This window comes from Musca autumnalis, unplaced genomic scaffold (assembly GCF_047663935.1).
Source record: "Musca autumnalis isolate F117 unplaced genomic scaffold, ASM4766393v1 scaffold_4, whole genome shotgun sequence".
Taxonomy (NCBI): Eukaryota; Metazoa; Arthropoda; class Insecta; order Diptera; family Muscidae; genus Musca; species Musca autumnalis.
In genome coordinates this window covers 137,022,577-137,049,556 of record NW_027411977.1, presented here as the reverse complement: position 1 = coordinate 137,049,556, position 26,980 = coordinate 137,022,577, and the positions used below count along the sequence as shown (strand labels likewise).

At 37.4% G+C, this 26,980-nt stretch overlaps 1 protein-coding gene across 1 annotated transcript; it reads left to right on the top strand.

Annotated features, from left to right (window-relative positions):
• The first annotated feature begins 1,198 nt into the window (after positions 1-1,198).
• Positions 1,199-26,154, top strand: yellow-g (L-dopachrome tautomerase yellow-g). Its single transcript, XM_073985248.1, has 4 exons — positions 1,199-1,609; positions 13,304-13,500; positions 25,181-25,595; positions 25,913-26,154. The coding sequence occupies exons 1-4, from the start codon at positions 1,199-1,201 to the stop codon at positions 26,039-26,041; spliced, it is 1,152 nt and encodes a 383-aa protein (XP_073841349.1). The 3' UTR covers positions 26,042-26,154.
• The last annotated feature ends 826 nt before the right edge of the window (positions 26,155-26,980 follow it).

Genomic DNA, 26,980 nt, shown 5'->3' with positions numbered 1-26,980 from the left:
TATACAAAATTTATTTCATAAAAATCTTCACATTTTTAAACGATATCGAGTAAGCTATTAAATTGAATTTGTTGTCCCTAATTAGCTGGTCGCCACTGTATACATAAAAAGGCAATTGCGGCTGTTTAAATAATTTTCTGACAGACCATTTGTCCATCAGCTTAAATATGAACATTCATACATATGTACATACATGTGTATGTATGTAGGTAAAGCAACATATAAATACATAATGCAACGAATCATTTTACTTTAAGTTTTGCATAAAAAAGCAAACGAACGGCCTTGCTGGCGGTCATTGAAATTTTTAATTATCACAGTCTATTGCACTGCAGTAGACACACCTGTTCATTTACATAACAATGTGAGAACTTGATTTAAAATAAAGACGACAAAAATGTGCCGATATCGTAGTACGTAGTATAATACAGTTCATAAACTAATTAGTTTTATATATTCCCACGATATTAGTCAAATTGGTAAGTTTCTACAATTTTCACCACTTTTGCACATTTTCCCCAAAAATTCGTAACCAGACTTCTAAATGTTGCAAAATATTCATTTTTCGTTAAACAAAAATGGCGAGGCAAAAATTGTATCGCGTGTGCTGGCTTCTAACTGACTGGTATACCGACTTTGACATTTGTTCCAGATTTTTACGTTTCTGCAATTTTCCCGCACCAAAGTTTTTGTGGGGCTCATTTTTGACAGTTCGCTCTTTTGCAATTTTTACCATTACAAAAGTACGGGAACGAAGCTATAAATATACACAGAGTGTATGATATCACCAAGGAGATGCGCTTTTGAACCCTTCCTCACGGTTAAACAAGAACATTAATTAAGTGCTCAACTTTTTCGACACGGTCAAACCTGAAGCCATTTTTTCCGTTAACATTCTTTTCAATGGCTCTCATAATGATTTAAAGAACACGTCAAAAGTAATGAATTCGTGATTTTTCTGTAATAAATCTTCAATCATTAAAGCAACACAGCACACGAAAAAAAAAACAACAATGAAAAAATTCTCTGATATTTTGTGGCATTCTTTGCGGCCTCAATGTGTTTCATTTGCAACAATTTACAATAACAAAAAAATCAAAAATAAACAAAGTTTATATAAAAGCTTATCTCATGATTTGATTGCGTTTTAGTTCAATTTTAAACGTTATTCTCAATATTTGCCAGAAAAGTACAAAGCATGGCCAGTTTCTTGCAAATTGTAGTGATGCTGACCACTTTAATTTTAACACCCAGTTTTGCCGATGAACAGGCCATTAGCAAGTGCAACAAAAGTCCTTTGACCGAACTGACATTTCAATTGAGTGGCAGCAGTTTACTGTGGCCCTGTGATTCTACGAAAAATATTTACGTTCAATCGGGTCGTTATGTACCGCGTAATGTGATAGTGACACGAGCTCAGCTGCAGCGTGATACGGCTTTTGTGGCTTTGCCACGTTACAAACAAGGTGTACCATTTACCCTGGGCAAAGTTAACCTAAAGAAAGGCCAATGCTTGACAAAAATTGCACCATATCCCTGTTGGGCCATACAAGAGGAGGGAAATTGTCAAGCCTTACAATCAGTTGTTGACATAGCTGTCGATCAAAATGTAAGTAAATGTTGTTGTGCTGATGTTAGCTTTTAATTTATGTCTGTCTGTCCTACTACGATGTGGCGAAGAACAGTGCATGGTTGGGACCACAACCAACGACAAAAATCGAAAAATCTATATCAACAAATTTCAATGACAATTCAGCAAATTGTCTCTAAACATATGTATCATGTTTTAATATCCAGCAATATTTTTGTAATTTATATCAAAGCAAAACAGAAGCAGTTAACATTAATGTATCAGTCGGTTTGCCGACAGGGATATACCCTTAGCCTATGTGAATTTAAACTTTATTCTACGTACAGATCGAATGTATTTAGGGCCTTTTCAGAATTTTGTGGCCCTTTTTAGACATTTGAACTTGCCGACAAAAATGTGGATTAAGATTAAAGTGCAAAAGTGTTGCGGAGGAGGTACTTAAAGGAATGGGCCGACTTGGTCCATTGTGGAAGTGGATTTTATTTTAAAAGTCATATCTTTTTGATAGATATCACGCGCACTAGTTATCTCAGTGGGTCATCGTATAACTTTTGGACCAGTAGGCCAGGAAGCATGGACTTGACCACGGAAAACATAATATCGCTTTAAATAGGACCACAACGAACTCCATTGGTATACATTACCAAAGGATCTTCGAACAGACACTTAACTGCACATAGACACAAATGTTGAACTTTTGTGGGGGAGGTACCCTAAGAAGAGGACCGATATGGGCCATTTTAGAAGTTAATCTAAATTTGGACAAAATATTAGGAGATCCAAAATTTGGACCAAATTGGTTTCATGCATACCATTTTAGTGAATTTTTTTAAATAGTGGGGGAAAGTTCCTGAATTTGTGGACAGGTATTGCCTATCTTCGAAATGAAACAAAGTTTTGACAAAATATGTCGAAGGCCAAATTTTGGACCAAATCGCTTAATCAGTTTTCGTGCTCTCCAGCCACCACACATGGTGCCATAGGGGTTTTTTACACATTTCGGGGTGTTTTCTCAAGAAGTATGGACTTGGCCCTGACACAAATGTTCCGTCATAATTAAGGCAGCGAATGCAAGTTGCTTCCACAAAAATCAAAGTGAGATTCGAGAGCAGTTCTTAAACTTATCCGAAACTTTGTGTGGGAGGTAACCGAAGGAGTGGGCAAATATAGTCCATATTCGAACATGATCCATATCTGGTAGATATATTAGGATGTGTAAAGTATTGACCAAATCGGTCACTCCCATTAAGAGTTATAGTGCGCATAATTTTTCCGAACATTTTTGATCTTTTGTGATGGAGGTAGCAGAAGGAGTGGACCGATATGGCTTATCGTCGAACTTAAACTAAGTTTGGACAAAATATTACGAAAGCCGCTACACAACAAATTTTGAACCGAATCGGTTGACACGTTAGAGAGTTATCGTGAGCTTCAGCTAGCCAGACAGATGGAGATGGCTAAATCAACTTCTTGGGGTCTAAAACCAAACGTGGGGTCTAAAGCCATTATTTCAATGAGGCATATTTTGTCCGTATGAAAGTGTATGTACCATCGTTAGCATAACTAGACCCATAAAAACTAGACCCATATTGATGATTTCTTGGCTAAAGCATTTTTTACTTACACAGAAAAAAGTATTTCAAGAATTTTTAAATATTTTCGTTCGTGATATAGTTTTTCATAATGTACAGGTACCTCACATAAGATACAAGTGCAGTTCCTTATATCCATCCGAAAGCCACTATTTTTTCAAAAATATGTAAAATTTTCAGGAGATGCAAAATCACTTTCCTATTTTCCCTATATTTTACTATTTGCTCTCATATTTCCTCTCTGGTTTGGTAAATGCTCTCAACTTTGTTCTCGTTTTCTTTTGAATGGTCTCGTTGTCTCACCATCTTATTGACAATGTATCAACAAACCACAACACAACCCCCACCATCGTCTCACCATCCCATCGGACTATCGTACCGACATCGTATCGAAATCGGAACAAATTTCAGACGCTACGTCCGATGTCGGATCCGAAATCGTAACGATATCTTAACGAAAGTTGTATGAAGTGGTTGACATAATCGGATAATCGGATCGATTTCGGAACGAAATCTGAAGAAAATCCTTGGGAAATTCGGAGAAGAAATTTATTTCTGACATTCGCTATGAAATCGGAACGAAATCGGTACGAAATCTGAACTATTTCGCCTCCAAAAATCGTTTAGAAATATGAACGAAATCTAAACGATATTGCTTCCGAAATTGTTCAGACTTGTCGGACATCCGACATTTGGTTTGCAGGGAACAAACCACTCCACACACATACACACCATAACAAAATATGTAAACTACCACTATAGGTCGCAACAATTTTGTTGTGTCGAAAACACAACGTGTTTGGCTGTATAGTTCGCAACTACAAATTTTTAATTTCTTTAATATAAAGGCAACATTTAATATCCCAACCTAGTGATGATATACTCAACATGTATGTACATATAGCTCGTATTGTTGTGCTATGTTCACAAGACGATAACAGCTACAGCGAAAATCCATTAGAAGAAACGGTAAATTAAAATAATACAAAATAAAAGCATTAATAATTAATAAACAGCAGCAAAATTTGTGTCTGGTTTGGTTGGTGGTGTGTGGTGGTTGTTAGTCAATAATAACAAAAACAACAACTCGCCAAAATTGTTTTTTTTAATCTCTCAGAAAAAACAGTATTTTTTTTTTTTGCTTTATGAAATGCGTTCATGAAATGCAGAAATTTCAGAAATTTGAACCTTGGCAACACTTATGCACACTATTCCTGAAATGCAGTAATTATTTTTTTTTTGTGTATTTTAAGCATTTACTGAAAAAAAAAAACAGATTGATCAGACGATTAGAAATACTTTTGTCGCACCTTCCCATACAAGTGGGACCACTGTGCAATGGTGTTGTATAAGAATAAAAATGTACTAAGCCTTTGTCATAGCGTACATTTTTACTGTAATCAATCAACATTTCCGTAGGATCAAATATTACTGAGGGGTATAACCACAGCTGAGGATGTGTCTTGCTGAAGTTTCAAGCCTACCACCTTCGGTATGCAAGGCTGTTATGCCAACCACAAAACCACGATGACACTTTTTCTTCTCTTTGCATTTTCATTATGAGTCACATCGAGGATTGAAACGTTTTACAAAATATTGAATCCGTTTATTGTGGTAAACATTGAACGTTTGTATATCGGAACAGACCATAACCATTAAGACACAATTAATTGTTGTTTTACTTACTCTCATCATTTTCACAGTTATCCTTATTGGTTGGACGATTTTGTATACACTAGGGTTATGATTTTTCGACATTTTTTTCTCAAAAATGATTTCCTGTTCCACGGATGAATGCATTTTTGCCAATTAATCACTAAAATAACGTTTATTCCATTGAAATATAAAAAAGTTCACGCACAAAACGATTTTAAAAAATATTTGAAAAAATTAATGATAAAATGATTTCCTGTTGCACGAATGATTAAACTTAAGCCTACTAATAACTAAAATATCGTTTATTCCATTCAAATATTGAAAAGGTCAAGCACAAACCACTTTGAAAAAAAAATTGATTTTTTTAATATATCTTTGAAAAAAGCATTTACGATATTTTTATGATTCTCAGAATTAAAGAGAATTGGTGAGAAACAAATGTTATGTCAGTTTGGTTATCTCATGTGGTTCTAAAGTTTATTTTCAGTAATATATCTGCTTACAGTGACTTCAACAAATTGTCCATAATTCTGATAAATTCAAATTTTAAAATCATTTTGTGCCTGTAGTTTTTCCACCGAATCGAATTATAATTAAGATTTTATGTAATCTTATGTAGAAACTCATAACGCTATGATACAAGGATATGAGGTTGTAAAAAAGTCATAACACTAATGTACACACAGGTTGTGTTAAAAAGGAGTGAACATTGGCTTTGGCATTGGAATTCTGTGAATTGTATGACGGTTTAATATTTTCGAAATAATTTGCCCAAACTCAGATCATGTTTGAAGATGGACTATATAGGCCCACTGCTTCGTGTATTGTTCAAAATTTGTCGCGGAAATGGTGTTCACGGTAACTTTCAAAGGTAGTCACCGATTTGGTCCAAACTTTGCATGTCATAACATTTATTTCATAGACACAGATAAGTTTCGAATATGGACTATATCGGTGCAATCCTTGCTCCCATAAAAAATTTCAAAATTTTTGGCACGAGCACATTTTCGGAAGTCTTCTTCGATCGCCATAAAATATTTTGCATGTTGTTGTGTTGTGTTCTCGGCACATTCTACGACGGTAAAATCTTTTGGTGGCCAAGTCCTGAGATAATGTCCCAAAAGCTCAGTATAACCTTGCCGGCATCAACTCAAATGACTGATGAACATGAAAACGTACGAATTGAGTATCCGATTTGTCGGAAGATGATCTATATTGGAAAACATTTTCGGGTACCTCCCACAGAAAAGTTCAACATTTGCTAAGTACTGTTTAAGGAGTGTTCGAGGATCGTTTACATATTTTTACCGAATGTACTTCTTGTGGTCCTGTTTATAGTAAACACCTGCATGGATACAACTGAATATATCAGTTCCGACATTTTTCAGCATTGAGTGAGTATGGATATGTAGAATGTAGTTTCAGTTACAAGTTGATACTGATACTTTTTCAAACAGGTATGATATGAGTTGGTATAGACAGAAAAAAAGGAACATATTTGTTTATATCTGGTTTGTACAAACTGATATAAATGGATATTGGTGTGATACAATAAGTATTTGTTGTATGTAGACCAAACAAAATAGGAATTGAAATAGAAAAATTCCCACAGAGCTGAATTTCCGTGGAAATGTAGGATTTGTCATTACAAATAAGGTCCTAAATACTCTGTTGATCCCATGCGTGCAAAGAAACTTATTCATGGTCATAGGTCATATTTTTGGGTTTTTATATATCTCAAAAACTGTGAGCCTTACCAAAAAGTAACTAAAGCAAAAGACAACGACCGTAAAATTCTCTATAAGATATCGCGTTCCTAAAAGTCACATAATAATGATATGCACATATAAAGCACCTATAACTTATTTGACCCGAAAGTCAGGATACAAAATCTGGTTAGACATGGTGCTTCTGGACCGAGTACTACAAACCAAATCAAAAATGTGAATTTCGAATTTCTTCAGAATCATTCCATGGACCAATAACAAATTCTGCATTATGAAAACCATTAGGAATAACAAAATCGTTTAATTTGTTATGGAGGGTATATTATGTTTGTCATTCTGTTTGTAACTCCTCGAAATAATAATTTAAGATCATATAAAGTGTATATGTTCTTTATCAGCCTGCTTCTACACCGATATAGCCCCATGACTGTACTTCTGTGGAAATGACTTTAATGTCCGAAGTATGTCGGTGGATAATACTTCGGTAAATGTATTGTAGGTCCATTCAGCTTGGAACAACCCCTACCTTACAAAGTGACGCATCGTTTTAAGGGCTTTTGAAGGTATTATTCTCTTAAGGCCAATCCCCGACCAGAACAACAACATTTTCGGCGGTGGTGGCCTGAGTATTTCAGCCATGAAAACTTATTTACAAGTTGTGTCGTAAGATACTCCGTTCGGACTCGGCGATAAAAGTAGGTCCCATATCATTGTGCCAATATGAATCGCCGTGCACTCATTGATATGGAAGAAGTATGCCTTCTCCCTTTCGGGATGTTGTATAATATGTAAGTATTTGTTTAAACTAACCGTTCGCGGATGTGAATGCTATAGCATTCATTTTCATGGTGACGTAGGATGACGTGAATGCTATAGCATTCATTTCCAAAGTCAATTTTTAGTCATTTACTTACAATCGAATGTTTTTGTGATTAATGTACATAATACGACTAATTTCATAAATATCCATAGTACAATAAATAAAAAATTATAATAATATTAATAGTTAATTAATAAATACAAATAAAAACTAATTCTGAAAGAAATTGGGTGTCATTTTTTGCACCTCTCTGAGTTTTTTTGCGTCCGCGAACGTGTTAAAAATGTAACAAGCTACCACTTCCCTTCTGGAAAAAAATTGGTTTAAGTTATTTTAAACCTAGTTTTAAAATAACCACAAAAAACGCTTCAATATAACAAAACTATTTGCATAAATATTTGGAATATAATAAAACTATTTTGGATAAATATTCGCGTTTTCATTATTAGGTCGGAAACTTTTCTAGTAGCCCTCGTACATTCCACTCACTGAACCCAGAAAAACATTCGAATTGATGCGTTCAGTTATAACAGTTCATGTCTTTAATATTTATTTATCCCCTAGATAATAAAAATGTTTACAAATTTTATTTTTTATGAAATTTTCCTTAGAAGTTATTCACACAAGCCTGTTACACCTATAGTATCTGTTGGTATCTGTAGTATTTGAAAAATATCTGTTGTACAACAGATACTTGAGAACGAAAAAACAAATAAAGTTCTCACTCGTTCATATACAACACAGAACTGTTTCTAACAGTTATGTTATTGTGAGTATACACAACCCAAACAATATCATAACTGTTACACTCATTCCCACATTTATATCATACTAGCGGACCCGGCGAACTTCGTCTCGCTATTAAGGAATAAAATTTCATACAAAAACTCAATTTTCGATTTTTCCAATTTTCCGACTTTTCCAAAATTTTCTTCCGTAAAGACCTTCTCCTCGAAAATACGAATAACTGACAAAAAATCTTACAGAAATCGGCCTAGCCGTTCTCATTTTATGAATTACTATACATTTTTTACACCATTTTTATATATATAGATTATATCTGTTATGTATATGATATATCTGTTTTGTTGATATAAACAGTTATACCATTGCACGTGTTTAGTTTATAGTGATATAATGTTTTTCGTGGACAAGTTCTTGATTCCTGACATAATAATCCAAAATCCATGGTGACCAACTAAAGTGCCTGATGGCCACTTTGATAACTACCGGAAGAAGTGATTTACATTGATCCAACCTTTTCGCATCGGTACACTCTTTCTGATACCTATCACACAAAATTTTAAAATTTTTTTATAAATGTGCTGGATCGTTTTGAAAATTTTACAGCACTTGTTGACTCCATCGAAGCCTCGGCCGTCCAGTTAGGTGTGTACCGGCCAAGCAAGTATCAAATCAACGCACATTGGCCCGTAGATCAATTGACGATTTTTTCTTATTAACACACCACGCACTGCCTTATCTGCTTGCGCAAGTGCCCAGGCTTCAGAAACATATATTAGCACGGGTAGTATTAGTGTTTTGTATAGTGTTATTTTTGTTTGACAAAATGTGGGTTTGTTTTTAAGCTACTTACTTAAGCCAATGTAGCACCGGTTGGCCAGTACTATGATGTCAATGTCGTCGGCATAAGCAAGTATGTAACATGTGTATATTTGTGTATATTGTGCCTTTTGAGGGTTGCATCTTGTATAACCCTATCCATCAGAATGTTGAAGAGAACAATGGAATGGATGTCTCCTTTTCTGAAATCTATTTTGATACTGAACTGTTCTGAGAGGTTCATTCCTATTTTAACTGAGGACCGGAAATCAGTTAATGTCGTCTTACCAAGCCGAATAACTTTGCTGCGATAACAAATTCCGACATCGCTTGGAACGTAAGGTGCAATCGAGGGTTGCTCTATAATAGACAAAAAGATGATAAGTGTCGATCTGTCAATTTCTAGGAAGGTCTATAGTGGAAAACATCTTGTGGTACTTCCTCCCTCACAAAAGGTCAACATTTTTGCTTAGCATATTTTTAACCGATAGTACTTCTTGAGGTCCTATTTACAGTGATATGTTTTTCATGGGCAAGTCTGTGCTACCTGACATATTAGTCCAAAAGCTCTAAGAAATCCACGGTGACCAACTAAAGTGCCTGATAGGCACGATAACCATAGAATGGAGTTATTGGCATCACCATCACCACCATTTGGAATTTACCACACCCCATACCAAATCGATTCGGAACATGGACTTGGGAGGTACCTTTATATGGGGGCTATACCAAGATATACACCTATTTTGAAAATCTTGTGCAGGAACATTTTCTAATCCCAAAGAAATCAAAATACACAATTTCAGCCAACACTCTCGAAATAGGTAAAATTAGGAGGTACCTTTATATGGACGCTACTCTGAAACATTGAACTACATTGAAAGTTTTCTACAAAAAGGTGTGTTACTCCCTGAAACGCACAGCCACATATGCCTGCCGTGGATCCGAAGCCATATTGGCCTTTAAGGAAAAACTTGCCAAACAATTGGATTCGGAAATGTATACCCTAACACAAATTGATGCCATGTATGAATCGGAGGCCAAGTATAATTTACGTCGTTTTGAGGAATTGTGGCAAACTCAGGCTTCGGAACGTTATATACAGCTAAAAGAAATGTTGGATATAGAACGCAATTCTAAAGGCAAACAGTTAAATGATATTTTAGAACGGGAAAATAAACTGCTGGATATACGCACCACTCATCTAAATGCCATTGAGAGTACCAGTGAAAAGTTAAAACAACTTATAAAGGAACAAGAGGAATCACCGCGTGGTCTATGCGCCTGTTCACCAAGATCCGCCGAGAAGGAATCAACAAAATCTGTATCATCTACCCCAAGGAGTTGTCATTCAGATATAAATTTGTCTAGATCCCTCAGACCACAATCTTGCAATACTGTCACCTCCAAGGTAGCTTCCCCACACAACGGCTCAGAAAACTCAGCAAATCGTTATGTCGATAACATTTCTAAAACATTCCGTGATCTGAATTTAGATGTTTGGGAAAGCATGGCACCATCACCGCGTGAATTGGACAATCAACGTTTGGAAAATCAGCGTTCGTTGCGTGTTGTTACAGCTGATACTGCAGAAAGACCTAGATTTGGTCGAAAACGTGTTGCCTGGACTTAAAGAATAGAAATGATGTTCATGAGAATATATTTTTTTTTAATTAAATTTATAAAATAAAGAAATAAATAAAATGGAATAATGGTAGATCCTAAATAGTTGGAAATTATCGCCAAGACCCTCGAATTAGCTCAAATCATGGGGTAGGTATATTGATGATTTTTATACCCTCAGCATTTATGCTAACGAGGGTATATACACTTTCATACGGGCAAAATGTGCCTCATCGAAATAATGGCTTTAGACCCCAAGTATGTTTGGGCGAAATCCGTTTCAGACAATTTGGAGTTGTCCGTCAGACAGACAGACGTCTGACTGGGGCGCACGATAACTCTCGAACGGATCAGCCGATTCGGTCCAAAATTTGGCCTTTGTAATATTTTGTCCAAACTTAATTTAAGTTTGAAGGTGGGTTATATCGGTCCACTACTTCCGGAACCTTTCCAACAAAAGTTCGGAAATTTTGTGCGCACGATAACTCTTGAAGGGAGTAACCGATCCATACTTTGCACACCGTGAAAATTCTACCAGACTTAGATGAGGTTCACATATGAACTCAATCGGTCCACTCCTTCGAGTAACTCTCACACAAAATTTTGGAAAAGTTCAGTTTAGAACCTGCTCTCGAATCCCTTTGATTTTTGTTGTAACAACTTGTACTCGCTGCTCCCCATACGTAAGGTCGTATTCAGGGGCAAGTTCATACTTCCTGAGAAAATAACCTGAAAGGTGCAAAAAAACTCTATGACACCGTGTGTAGTGGTTGGAGCGCAAGATAACTCTCGAATGGATCTGCCGATTCGGTCCAAAATTGTTCCTTCGTAATATTTGTCCAAGCATAGTTTAAGTTCGAAGATAGGCCATATCGGTCCACTCCTTCAAGTACCTCCCCCACAAAAAATCAAAAATTAAAAAAAAATGCCACAAAATGGTATGCACGATATATCTTAAACGGGGCAACCAATTTGGTCCACACTTTTTATCTCCTAATATTTTGTCCACATTTAGTTTAACTTCTAAAATGGCCCATATCGGTCCTCTCCTTAGGGTACCTCCCCCACAAAAGTTCAACATTTATGTCTAATTGCAGTTTAGGGTCTGTTCGAAGATCCTTGGGAAATGTATACCGATGCTGTTCGTTGTGGTCCCGTTTACAGCGAGATTATGATTTCCATGGACAAGTCCATGCTTCCTGTATACTGATCCAAAAGTTATACTGTGAGCCACTAAAGTGTCCAGTGGGCGCTATATAAATCGAAAAGATATGACCCCCAAAATAAGATCAACTTCCATAATGGACTATGTGGTAGGCTGAGGGTATATCTCTGTCGGCAAAGCCGACTGGTACTCTTTTACTAGTTTTATCAATGACTCTACTACTTTATGTATGTATGCTTTTGTACTCCAGTTATGTTTTTGCTAATTTTAGAAAACGACGTTTTCACAATCAAATACATAATGTATATGTATGTATGTATGGTGTTTCTATTTTTGCGACAATAGCTAAACTTTTAATTAACTATGTCAATATTTTTAATTGGAAGCAACGTAACGCAAAAAAACATAACTAAACAAATATCGGTCATCCATCAAAACAACGGAGTAGATTTTCATTTGGATTCGTTTGCAGTTTGTTGGCTGTAGTTTTGTAATTTTGAACTTCTGTTGACACTAAAAATATTAAAAAGAATAATTCATAAATACGCTTACCAGTACTTTTTGTCAGCAAGGTATTTTTAGCGAGAAGTCGATAAAAAGAGTGTTCCATGAGGAATATAAAATGATTTCTTGTGTAAGTGGTCGGAGGGCAGATATTTTTGTAACACTGCTAGGGGGATAATGTAGTTAGGATGACTGTAATAGGTCAATAACCCTGCGTTTACAAATGACAGGACAGTTGACTTCATGTATTGATTGTCAAAATCCCAAAACTTGCCTGTGTGACGTAGGCGTCCCGACAACTGCAAAAAACAGTTGTAAAATTATGAATTAAGATCACCGATTTCCTTTTGTTTTCTGTTCACATACTTTTTTTGTTCATGTTCTTTTGTTTTCAACGCATAAAAAATAAAAAATCAGTAGAGAATCTGCTAAATTTGGCATGGCAGTAAACGGCGACAAGACCAAGATGATGGTACCGACGTGCAGTACGTCCAAAGAATTTGGATATACTGTAGAATTTGGTACCTATAATTTTGAGGTAGTTAAATAAGTTGTCTACTGCGGCGCCACCATAAACAAAATTATAAGTTTTATTGGCCAACAGATGCTACTTTGGCTTATTCATAAAAATGCATCAGAATCAATTAAATTATATTCTAAGTTTAAAAATTTTAAATCTTTACTTTAAATTTTTGGAATTAAACGGCTTTTGTGAAAACCACAAAAGTGGATTTATTACATTCCCCACATGTCTTTCTTATTCATGGTATATACTGAAATTCGAAGGAATTGTCGATTTCAATTAAAGCCTTGGACAAACCTTGAATTGTACAGTAATTTTATCTACCAATAACCTTCATATTTGCACAAAAAATAATACATCAACATTTTGCATATTGTATTCGCTTTGTTTAATTTTTATGTAAAATATAAATATGCAATATTTTGTTTTTTTTTTCTTTTCTTTTTATGTCTTAAATTCCAATTTGGTTTTTACCCAGTTTTTGACTTTTGTTATTGACGTTGCATATATTTTCATTTGCTCTTGTTTTTTTTTTGCAGGGGCTTTTGTGGGCTTTGGATGTTGGCATTGTCAATACCTTGGAACAGCCGATACGACGTTGCAGTCCGAAAATTGTTGCCATTAATACAGCCGATGGAAAGGTGGTGAAAAGTATCGACATGAGTGACTTGGTTGCAGCTGAATCACGTTTACAATTTCTGGTCGTTGACTATGGAAACGATAATAAACCATTTGTGTGAGTATCGAAGGGCATTAAAATAAAATAATTTTTTTCATGTTTTTTTTTGTCTAAATAAGAGTAAATGGTCGATATGTACGATTTGCCTACATACATATGTATGTACAAGTGTATATTTTACAATTTACATTGATTGATCTTTAGCAGGTTAAATAGTAAATTTTTCGAAAATTAGATTTTTCATAAAAAAAATCAAAGTCCATGTCTATGTTTCTACTTATCGAAGAGGACATCTTTCAGAACAGATGTAGTTTAGTAAAAAAAACTCTTCTTTTTGCAGAGGTAAGGTATTTTTACGCTGAATGCGGGAATGTATTATTTTTACAAAAAAAACCGGGATAGACCCGGTTTTTTGAACATATTACTACAAAATGGGAATCAATGCTTATGGAAATACCTATCTAACAATTGGCGATGACCTTATTTTCGCCGGTTGCGAAAATATAGCAATATAACAAATTTCAGGAACCGAATTTTTGTTGTAATCACCGCACCCAAGTGTCTTGTTCCATAGACAGGTCAAATTCAAAGACTGCTTCTATAAGTCCTTTCTGAAAGTAAGGCTGCTTCTATAGACCTTTTCTGAAAGAACGAGTGATTCTATAGACCCTTTCTCAGAGAAAGGGTGCTTCTATAGACCCTTTCTTAAAGAAAGGGTGCTTCTATAGACCCTTTCTCAAAGAAAGGGTGCTTCTATAGACCCTTTCTCAAAGAAAGGGTGCTTTTATAGACCCTTTCTCAAAGAAAGGGTGCTTCTATAGACCCTTTCTCAAAGAAAGGGTGCTTCTATAGACCCTTTCTCAAAGAAAGGGTGCTTCTATAGACCCTTTCTCAAAGAAAGGGTGCTTCTATAGACCCTTTCTCAAAGGAAGGGTGCTTCTATAGACCCTTTCTCAAAGGAAGGGTGCTTCTATAGACCCTTTCTCAAAGAAAGGGTGCTTCTATAGACCCTTTCTCAAAGAAAGGGTGCTTCTATAGACCCTTTCTCAAAGAAAGGGTGCTTCTATAGACCCTTTCTCAAAGAAAGGGTGCTTCTATAGACCCTTTCTCAAAGAAAGGGTGCTTCTATAGACCCTTTCTCAAAGAAAGGGTGCTTCTATAGACCCTTTCTCAAAGAAAGGGTGCTTCTATAGACCCTTTCTCAAAGAAAGGGTGCTTCTATAGACCCTTTCTCAAAGAAAGGGTGCTTCTATAGACCCTTTCTCAAAGAAAGGGTGCTTCTATAGACCCTTTCTCAAAGAAAGGGTGCTTCTATAGACCCTTTCTCAAAGAAAGGGTGCTTCTATAGACCCTTTCTCAAAGAAAGGGTGCTTCTATAGACCCTTTCTCAAAGAAAGGGTGCTTCTATAGACCCTTTCTCAAAGAAAGGGTGCTTCTATAGACCCTTTCTCAAAGAAAGGGTGCTTCTATAGACCCTTTCTCAAAGAAAGGGTGCTTCTATAGACCCTTTCTCAAAGAAAGGGTGCTTCTATAGACCCTTTCTCAAAGAAAGGGTGCTTCTATAGACCCTTTCTCAAAGAAAGGGTGCTTCTATGGAATCTTTCTCCAAGAAAGGGTGCTGCCATAGATCCTTTCTCAAAGAAAGGGTGCTCCCATAGATCCTTTCTCAAAGAAAGGGTGCTCCCATAGATCCTTTCTAAAATAAAGGGTGCTCCCATAGATCCTTTCTAAAATAAAGGGTGCTCCCATAGATCCTTTCTAAAATAAAGGGTGCTTCTGCAGATCCTTTCTAAAATAAAGGGTGCTTCTGCAGACCCTTTCTGAAAGTAAGGGTGTTCTGCAGACCCTTTCTGAAAGTAAGGGTGTTCTACAGACCTTTCTCAAGGAAAGGGTGCTTCTGCAGACCCTTTCTGAAAGTAAGGGTGTTCTACAGACCTTTCTCAAGGAAAGGGTGCTACTATAGACCCTTTCCCAAAGAAAGGGTGCTTCTATAAACACTTTCTCAAAGATAGGGTGCTTCTACAGACCCTTTCTCAAAGAAAGGTTGCTTCCATAGACCCTTTCTCAAAGAAAGGGTGCTTCTATAGACCCTTTTTCAAAGAAAGGTTGCTTCTATATACCCTTTCTCAAAGAAAACAGGGTGCTCCTATAGACCCTTTCTCAAAGAAAAGGTGCTTCTATAGACCCTTTCTCAAAGAAAGGGTGCTTCTATAGACCCTTTCTCAAAGAATGGGTGCTGCTATAGACCCTTTCTCAAAGAGAGGGTGCTCCTATAGACCCTTTCTCAAAGAGAGGGTGCTCCTATAGACCCTTTCTCAAAGAAAGGGCGCTTCTACAGATTCTTTTCAAAGATAGGGTTCTTCTACAGATTCTTTTCAAAGATAGGGTTCTTCTACAGATTATTTTCAAAGATAGGGTGCTTCTACAGACACTTTCTGAAAGTATGGGTGCTTCTATAAACACTTTCTCAAAGATAGGGTGCTTCTATAAACCCTTTCTCAAAGATAGGGTGCTTCTACAGGCCCTTTCTCAAAGATAGGGTGCTTCTACAGACCCTTTCTCAAAGAAAGGTTGCTTCCATAGACCCTTTCTCAAAGAAAGGGTTCTTCTATAGACCCTTTTTCAAAGAAAGGTTGCTCCTATAGACCCTTTCTCAAAGAAAACAGGGTGCTCCTATAGACCCTTTCTCAAAGAAAAGGTGCTTCTATAGACCCTTTCTCAAAGAAAGGGTGCTTCTATAGACCCTTTCTCAAAGAATGGGTGCTGCTATAGACCCTTTCTCAAAGAGAGGGTGCTCCTATAGACCCTTTCTCAAAGAAAGGGCGCTTCTACAGATTCTTTTCAAAGATAGGGTTCTTCTACAGATTCCTTTCAAAGATAGGGTGCTTCTACAGACACTTTCCGAAAGTATGGGTGCTTCTATAGACCCTTTCTTAAAGTAAGGGGTGCTTCTTCAGACCCTTTCTCAAAGAAAGGGTGGTTCTGCAGACTCTTTTTCCAAAAAAAGGGTGGTTCTGCAAACTTTTTTTCCAAGAAAGGGTACTTTTATAGACCCTTTCTGAAGGTATGGATGCTTCTACTGACCCTTTCTGAAAGTAAGAGTGCTTCTACAGACCCTTTCTGAAAGTAAGGTTGCTTCTGTACACCCTTTCTGAAAGTAAGGGTGCTTCTATATACCCTTTCTGAAAGTAAGGATGCTTCTATGAACACTTTCTGAAAGAAAGAGTGCTTGTATAGACCCTTTATTTCCATCCATTTTAATCACTTCACCCGAGTGTCTTTTCCATAGGCAGGTCAAGTTTTAAGAGGGGCTACATCGGCACATGTTTTGGTATACCCCATTTAGCGGTATCTCTACAGTTTATGTATTTGAGGATTTTAGCTGTATTTTTGTCCGAACTAGCGGTAATTTTACATTTGAGGTTCCCAGCAGTTCCAAAAATGATGGACACAAGACCACGTTTTGAAATAGCACATACATAACGGTACCGCCAGATTTCAAGTATTTAGAAGTGAGAATGTTGATATTTCGATCCAAATTGACTGAAATTTGGCATTTACCGCTCCCTGTTGACTTCATTTTCAGACTTCCTGTACATCGTGATTTTTCCTCATTCCTGCGGACAAGACTTTTTTTCTCTATCCTTTCCTCCCGATACCTCTGTCGTACGCTACGCGTTGCTACAAATTGTATAGTGCATTTTTCTCTTCGGTAGCAGCACGACACTTCTGGTCATGCCATGATATCCAAGAATAAATTTTGAGGCTGTTTGCATGGAGTGGATGCTAATTTGCCACAGTGCTGATATGCTATCAGCAGGAGGAGTGCTTTCATTAAGCAATTGGGTCATTTGAGTGCAATATCCTTTTGCAATCTGTTGTGATTACAACTTGCCGAACTTCCGTGTTGTGTCTGTTCGCACTTTATTTGCTACGTTTAATCGGGCACATACCTTTGCAGAAACAAGGTATCCGAGTCTATGTTTGCTCCTCGGAACGTACATCTCATCCAATTGATTTTTGATTTTTTTATGTCAGGAGACATCTACGTGTCCTTCTAAGTATTGAGATGCTTAAATCTGGTACTGCTATTTGTTTGCTTCTGCGAAGTTTATCAGCCTAATTTCATACGTTTCACTGTTGAGACTGATTTTCCCAACTTTTGATCCAAAGATATTCTACATTCCAGTTTTGACATAACAACGGTCATATGTTTCTTCTTATATGTTTCATATGTACATATCTTTGGTCTGATCTTCCGTATCTTCAGTGGGAGCATGAGCGCAAATAAAAGTGATGTCGAAAAACTTAGCTTTCTCCCGAATTGTAGCAAGTCTTTCATTCAGTGGGGTAGAGTTGGAGGTCGTCCTTGCCTTCAGTGGGATCATGAGCGCAAATAAAATTGATGTTGAAAAATTTAGTTTTCATCCGAATTGTAGCAAGTCTTTCATTCACTGGGGTAAAGCTGGATACCAGGTGTTTTAACCTACGACCAACTACAAATCCGCAACAACACTCATGCTTTATGTCATCCCCTACGTCACCCAACTTTAGGTCCTTACTAAAATCCTAACAAAACTTTTCTTTACTGGCTTTATGCCATCATAAATTGGATTTCGGAGAAAACTGCATCTTTTAAACAAAAAATCTTTAACCGCTCAATTAATTAACAATTTAACCTTTAACAATTTCCATTGACAGGATCCCCTTCCATTATGAATTTAGTATTTTGACAATTCTCCTTTAAGTGTTTCCAATTTTCAACCTAACCTAACTCAATAAATTTTAAATAAGGTAATCCTCACTGGTGTTTTTCTCTCTATTCTTATACTACCTCCCTCACTCTCTCTTTTCGACCCAGTAAACATCCCAATGCCCATTAAATACTTCCAAAAACAGAAACGAAAAACTTGTTGAACTTTTAAGAAATAAATCTCGAGAAATGTCGAAGAAGATACGTAAAGAAATTAAAAGAAACCATCAGAATGTAAGACAAATTACGCAGAAAAAATGGAACAAATAAAACAAAAGGAACCGAACAAAAACAAAAAATAAATTCAATGGTCTGTCTGCGGGTATGACAAATTGTCAATTTGTTTGTCGACCATTCTGTCGGTCATATATCAACATTAATAATCTGGAATGGCATTTAATTCCCCGAACACTCTGTCAATAAAATATGGGGAGTGTAAAAGTTTATTTTAGTTTTTTTTTTTTTTTTTTTTTTTGATGCAGCCACTGTCGCCGCAATCCATAGATAGGTAGACAACTGACAAAGGAAAGCCTCAATAATTTCCAGACCACAAGAAAAACAACACAGACACACACAAACAGTATGTAATTTAATACATTTAAAGATTTGTCATCAAATATTGCAAATAAATATTAAATTAATAATTTTAATTGAATATTGAGGGCTTGTTTATGTATGTCGATAAGAAAATGAATACGTAAGAAACACTACCAAATTTGAGTGTGTTTTTCAAAATTGTTTCTTGTTTTGAAGCAAAGGTATTATGGCCTGTTTCTCTAAAGCTAGGGTCACATTAGGCGAATATTTGCTCTAGCGACCGGCAGTGTGCGCTTTCTGAGAGCAAATGAGCGTAAATAATGCATTGAAATTTATGCTCACTTGCTCTCAGTAAACACACACTCCCTGTCGCTGGAGCAAATATTTGCCTAGTGTGACCCTAGCTTAAGGCGATTCGAATTCAAATTCGTTCGAATTACTACAAAACTCCTGTTATTGTAGAATTTCTTGTTTGATTTAAAACAAAAATGAGATTTTTTAGATTTAGATTTATTGAGACTTTTTGTTTTCTGTCAGTCCATATTTACATTAGGCGATTTTCCTTGCGGCAATTGTCAATTTGTAGGAGAGAGAGGTGAGGCATATGGTAACCCTTTGCCTCTCAACACCCTCTCTCACCGCCAAACGGCCAATTGCCGCAAGGAAAATCGCCTAATGTAAATATGGACTTATAAAGTATATAAAACAATTATTGATGAGAATACTTAAAACTATATTGTATTATTTTAATGTCATGGCTAAAAGATTTTGCAGCTTGCTTACACATTTAAATGATGATCATTAACAACTTTATAAACAATAACTTCTTTAAGTGTACAGTGATTGCTCCCGGCACTTAGAAAATCAAAACAAAAATTAATAAAATATTTTTAGAAAAACAGAAGTTTGGTAGTAATTCGAACGAATTTGTATTCGAATCGTCTTAGTGAAACAGGGTATTAATATTTCCAAAACTAAAGTTTGGGTGTGTTTCATGCGCATAAATTTTCGCTTCGAAATACACAAACAGGCTGTAAATCGAAGTGAAAAGACATTTTGGGATAGAAATTTTTTAAATTTGTTTACGTACGGTTTAAACTAACACATGTTTTGCATCTTGTATACTTCGGGCAGCCACGGAATAACTTCTTAAAGATATAACAACTTGAGAAATATTTTCAATAGATGAAATTAACTTCAGTTGTTACGATTTGGTGGGTGACGGAGGGAATGAACGATACCAAGCAACCGGCTTTAATCTGAAACGGACACTGATCTCCTTGGTGTCACCTGCGGAGCTGCCTTTAATACCCGTTAAAGATAGTGACATATGCCGCGCGTTCACCCATAAGAATTTTAAAAACTTGTATTAGGCGTTGGGCTTGTAACTCAGCTACAGACTATGAAAAAAGCCATAGTCCATGGACCATGATCTACACATGGAATGTTCGGACTATTTATAGAGATGCAGTTTACGCATTGACAGATGTACTCGAATAATACAAGGCCAATGTTACTGCCATACGGAAATAGCAATGGATTGGGAAAGGTGTCACAACAACACCTAAAGTTGATGCACTGTATTATAGCTGCCATGAAACAAAGCATGATTCTGATGGCGGATTTGTATTTAAGCGGAGATTAAAACATTTAGACTCCGGCTTCTCCCCGGTGAATTAAAGACTTGCTGAAATTCGGATAAAAGCTAAATTTTTCAACATCAGCTTTATTCCCGCTCAACAGACCAAAGATATATTTTACGAGCGCTTAGAAGAAATATATGTCCTGCCCATGAGGCTGATAGATTTCGCAGCGACAAAACATGGTAGTTAGCAGTACCAGATTTAAGCATCTCCACAGTGTAGGGGTATATAGCCACCGCCACCAGGTCAAAAAAAAGTAAATTTACCACGTTGTGATAGATGGAAGACATTCATCAAGCGTGTTGGATGTAGGATCGTTCCGAGGAGCAAACATCGATTCGCTTCAACACCTTGTTGCAGCCAAGCTGCAGACAGACAGACACATCATCGATATTGGGCATCGGTAAACTACAATCACAACAGTTAGCCATGGCATATTCCACTTAACTGGCCTTATTGCTTCTCGTCACGATACCATATCGGCACAATGGAACTTCTCGTCCCTATCAGCACAATGACAAAGTACTGTCCATTCCATGCAAACGCAAAATCCATATTTTAACACCAGAGACCTCCACCGAGGAACCCATGATATGACCAGGAGTATTGTGATGCTACCGAAGAGAAAAATGCGGCATAAAGATAGTGTACTCAAGGCAGCAATAAACTGGCTATAGAATAATAAGGCAGCAGAAGCCGGTGGCATACCAACCGAGTTGATTTCAGCATCTGGTAGGAAGAACAGCCCTTACGTTCAAAGATATTCGAAGTCATATCTGAATTTGGTATTCCCGCAAAGTTCATTCGTCTTTGAAAGTCGACATTAACTGAAATGGAAAAGAACCTCTCCGAACAATTTAGTACCAAAAGAGGTTTCAGACAAGAAGACAGCCTTTCGTGTTACCCCTTCAACATCCTGCTGGATGAGGTTATAATAGGTGCAAACGTTGAAAGAAATAGCTCAATATACACCAATAGCCACAAGCTACTTGCTTATGCCGACGACATTAACATTATGGGACGATCAATAAAAGACGTAACTAAAGGTCGAAGTTATATAATAATTGTTCCACAAACACCCCTGACGGGACAAGGGAGACTTCTCTCATATCAATGAGTGCATCCCGATTCATATTAGCTCCGATGCTTTACAAAACACTGATACTAGCCTCGCTAATGTTTGGTTCCGAAGCCTGGGTACTTGCGCAAGCAGAGTATCGAGCTGTATCGGCTATACAACGTCATCAGTATAGTTAAACATATCGAAATACAACAATTTCGTTGGCTAGGCCATGTCATAAGAAATAGCGATGATGAACCCGCTAAAAAGGCGTTTAACCCACATAGCGCCGAGAATTTGTTTGCGAGAAAACTTTAAATTTTTTATGAAAATTATATTTCTGAAACTTTTTAAGCATTTTTAAAAATAATTTTTTCTAAAACGTATAGTTTTCCTGCAATCGGGCCTTCTTTCGAAAGTGCCAAAAGCTTGATAAGTCGAAGATTCTTCCATTACGGCAACACAATGGCATGCTCTCGGTGCAGTGTTACTCGGGTGTTACCGTGTGAGTAATTCCATTCATGTCAGGAGAGATCTTCATGATTTAGAGAGAGAGGTTTAACGATATAAATGAAAACACCTAGATCAGGAAGCCTATCAATCAGGTTTGGATAGTATGCACACAAATGCAGTCGTATATGCCATAAACATTATCTATCGTAGCTGAAGAACGTCAGTTGCTACGACAAACCAGAGTAGTTTTAGCTGAACTACGTTCAGGATGGTGCACCGTCTAAATTCATATAAAACAAGGATTGATGACAACGTGCAAGACATCTGCCCAGCATCACGACACATTGCAACGTTTTCAGGCAAGTTTATAAAACGGGAGATAGACAGAGGAACAGATTATGCTGAGAAAAGATATTACAAATATATCTTATACTGTTACAACAACAAAAACCCGAATGCACTGTAGGTTATAGAACAGATCGATGGTTGCAGAATTCCATCAGCGCATTCCACAGTTATATGCAACAAGCTGACATGTAGGAACAGGGTTTATTCAGTCACATTGTTGACCACATAGGAGTATAACACTATAGGTCGGTCTGTGGTAAGTTGTGCGGGGCCAGTATGGTCCGCAAATAAAAGTGCAACGCAATGGAATTTTATTCAAATATCACATTTAAGCGGACCTCTGAGTATATCCCCCATCCATCGCATCTAAAGAACGTCAACTGTCACGACAAACCAGATAACTTTTGGCTTAACTACATTTATCATGCTTCGGGTTAGACTCCTGCTCGTCTGACTGAAGCGATTTTGGTATCTCCAGTAATGTTCTTCTCTCCACCGACTGTAACAGTGCTGTTCCTCAGACGACCTCATTCTCTTTACAACCACTGGATGTGATTTCGGATTGGCCTCTTCATAGCTCCGTCTGATTGCATTGCGGCTAAGTTGGATAGTTTCCCTGTACACATCAACTAAGTGTAGTCTTCGTATTTTTTGGCTTCTTCGCAGTCTTCCAAGAAGACTTTTGCAATAAGTTGAGGTGTACAATAAGTTGGGGAGGTCGCAACAACTTATCCACCTTCACCGGTTGAAACTGACTTGTCACTCTTAGAACTGTCCTTTTAGTGGATGGGATAGCCGATGTCTTTGACACCTTCTCAGCTGTTCCAGGTTGCGGATTGACTAATTCTGTACTGCCACCAGAACTACTGTCGTCACTTCTATAAGGGCATCGACAGGAATTCTTCCTGTACTTGATGTTGGAATTTGAATGATAGGAAGTTAACTCCTAGCTAGGTGGGGATAGTTCCTTTCGATCTTCGTAACAAAGTCGCCTCTATTCATCAACTGTTTCACCTCCATCATCTCGGTGAGAGATTTTGGGGGTGAAGCAGATGAGGATCTCACTGAAACACCCTCGGAGAATTTAGGTGCAGTGTTTGTCTTTTTTGGCTTTGCCTTCTTGGAAGACTGGGGCTTTGCCGCCTAGGTCGAGGTGGGAGATCCAGAGGTCTTAACACATTTTCAAGCTTCACCGGTTGAGAATAAGTTGTCAGGTTTTCTTTTAGATGGATGGAATAGCCGACGGCTTTGAAACCTTCTCAGCCGTTCCAGATTGTGGATTGGCTGCCACCAGAACAATAGGTTTCCACAGTCGCCAGTTTAATAAGGGTGCCGACAGGAGTTCACCCTGTACTTGAAGTGGGTATTTTACTAATAGGAAGTTAACTAACACTTAGCTAGTTGGGGATAGTTCCTTTCGAACTACAATACAAACTTGAGGTTCGTTTTTTGTCCAGTGTTTCTTTAGATTTGACAGTTTTGGAGGTTAGAGGTATCGGCAAACCATTTGTATTTTTTATGAATGATTCTCCCTTACCAATTTCCGTCTCCAATACTTTCGCCTAGGAAGGAACGGCTTGTCGAGTTTGTCTACACTAACTAAACTGCTTTCGACAGTAGTGACGGGCTCGCCGTCATTGTCCATGTTTGTAATAGTCAAGGAGAGTGAGGTTGAGGTACTTGTGGAAGTGAATACCTAGGGTGTCAAGACATACACACTTACATTAGTGGAAGGTTTATTCAGTAAAAGTTCGTATATCCACACACTTGGTAACTAAGGCTATTACTCGGTGAGGTGCCTTTTGAACTTGTCCACAAAAAAACCCGTTGCAATAGGGGCCGTGGGAGCCACAGTGGTGCAGTGCTAATCACGTCCGCTTTACATTCAGAAGGTATGCGGACATAAACATAAACATGTTTGACGGTGGCAAATCCCCTCTGTGTTGGCTTACATTTCCTGAGTATTTCAGCCATGAAAAACTTCTCTACAAGTGGTGTCGTAAGATGTCATTCGGACTCGGCGGTAAAAAATAGGTCCAATTGAGCCAATATGAGTCGGAGGAGTTGACCGATATACTCCATATTTTAACCCGATCTGTGTCTCAAAGAAATATAATGAGAAACAACTTTTGGACCCTTCGAAGTTTTATACCATTTTACCGACAAATTTTGAACTATTGTATGGTGGGTACCGGAAGGAGTGGTGCGGTGGTGGCTCGTCTTCGAACTTGATATTAGTTTGGACAAAATATAACGAGAACCAGATTTTGGACCAAATCGATTGATCCCTTCGAGAGATATTTACGCTCCAGACAGACAAGCAGACGGACGGGCATCGCTAAATCGACTCCAAATTGTCTGAAACGGTCTAAACCCCCATTATTTCGATTAGGAGCATTTTTTATTGTATCGAAGTGAATATAGCCGCGTTATCGTAAAGATTGGGGTTTAAATAAAAACATCAACATTGGTGCCCCCTTTGTTGTGCTCTTCTTTTGTAATCGAGTCGTAAGTTTGCAAATTGCCGAAAAATTTGGTCACCTTAACAACACGGATGAAAGGTGCTGTTCTAATCATGTTCCACCTATCTGCATCGAATAACAGATTTCCTTTATCCTTACTGCAGAAGTGTGGGCCTGCATCCTAACCATGTTATGTAGAGGTTGTAACACAATTTTCGGACTTCATTCGGGCTTACAGTTTCAGGTATATGGGTTATAACATTTTTTTCGAACTGTTGTTTTTCCATTACTCATCAAAACATCTGTTTAATTAACTTTTCGCTTATAAGTGAATTCAATTGTTGTTATCATTGTTATCCTGATTTATTCTTACACTGCACTTGTATGTCATCGAATTGACCAACAACAGACCCTTGGACATGTACAACGGCATAACTAATTAAAGCTACGAATTCTAACAACTTTCTCTATTTACTTGCAGCTATGTCGCAGATGCTGGTGCCCGAAGTATTTTGGTCTATGATATCACTGGTGCCAAATCGTATCGCATTGTTTTGCCCAAAGCCACATGCCCCACTAATGATGTCCTTTACATTGCATTGGCGGCCCAGGATGATGGCACATCGACACTCTTCTTCACCTATCTCAGCTCATCGCGTCTCTACTCCATAAAAGGTGAATATTTGAGAGTTGGTCAGGGTGCTGGTTCGATTGTTGATGTTGGTGCTAAGCCGTATGGAAAGCAAATGGTTTTACTCGGTGCAGATGGCGGCAATTCATTGTTCTTCCGTTACAAGGGAGAAAATGACATCTACATGTGGGATTCGGAGACATGTTTTAAGCCGGCAAATCTTCAGGAAGTCCAGCGTGGTGGCGATTGTCGTTTATCAACACAGGTATGTGTGTCCAAGCAAGAATGTGTGAACATATATTTATATTAGGGTGTGTCGTAAAATGAACACCATCAGCCTAAATAACCAGCTATCTCTTAGCTCCACCCTGTTCACGGATGTGTGGTTTGTTCCAACAACATGGTGGTAGTGATGACTACAAGGTACACACATGTATTTATGTATGTGTTCATAACCACCTACATTCCGATATGCTACAAATTGTTTGAAGATTGAAACGAAAACGAAAATTACTTTTAATCTGCACAAGTTCCGTGTTATCCTTGTTTTTATCTCTTTGCTGTACTTCTCTTTAATTACAGGTTCTGCCCGGCCATAAACGTTTCATGTGGGCTTTGGAAAGTAATTTCCATGATTTTATATCAGAGCGCACTGGCTGTAATGGTGCTTCAATTATTCTACATCCGGTTGTACGCGAATGTGATGATTAAATGCCGTTCGGTCTCAGCTTTTATTAAGGAGAACATGGATAATTCATTGTACTATATGCAACAGCGAACAATAAGCCATATCACATATGCACATATGACCAAACAACTTTAACATTTATACAGATGCAAGCATACACACATATACATATGGAAATCAGCTTCTTATTTGATTTAAGCCAATTAATGTTAAGTAATTTAAAACATATGTTTAATAGTCAAATAAAAATGTCAAGAATGTAGCATATCTTAAGGCATAATTTTCATTCAATGTCTAATAAACAACAACAGCAATTTTGTGAAGAAAAAGATGTGAAGTTTTCACTGAATATCTTTATAAATAAAAATCAAATGTCGTTCGTTGGTAATGGCATCAGTTGAGAACGGCCGGACCGATTTGGAATTCTTTTTGTGAAATGTTCGCCATATGCAAAGAAAATTTGACCACGCCCACTTTTTAATTGTTATCTTTTCTGCAAAAACCACTGAACCGATTTGTCGGAAACTGTCAGGGAATGTACAGGGATGGCCCCCGGTTAAAATGGGCTACAAATTTCGTTGAATTTCGGAGGGGGCAGGGTACTTCCCCTATACCTTATTTCTTTAGAAAGGGTCTATAGAAGCACCCTTTCTTTTAGAAAGGGTCTATAGAAGCACCCTTTCTTTTAGAAAGGGTCTATAGAAGCACCCTTTCTTTTAGAAAGGGTCTATGGAAGCACCCTTTCTTTTAGAAAGCGTCTATGGAAGCACACTTTCTTCCAGAAAGTGTCTATAGAACAGGGTCGCGCTGTCTTTGCAAAGAAGTATAGTGAGGGCGCCCACTGAGTTGTTTTTGCATTTGCTTCTCTCTCTCACGTACAGTGTACGTGTAAATAAACAAACGATGAATATCATGTGGTTGTTGTTTTTTTCACCCATGCATACACATATGCTGTAGTATTG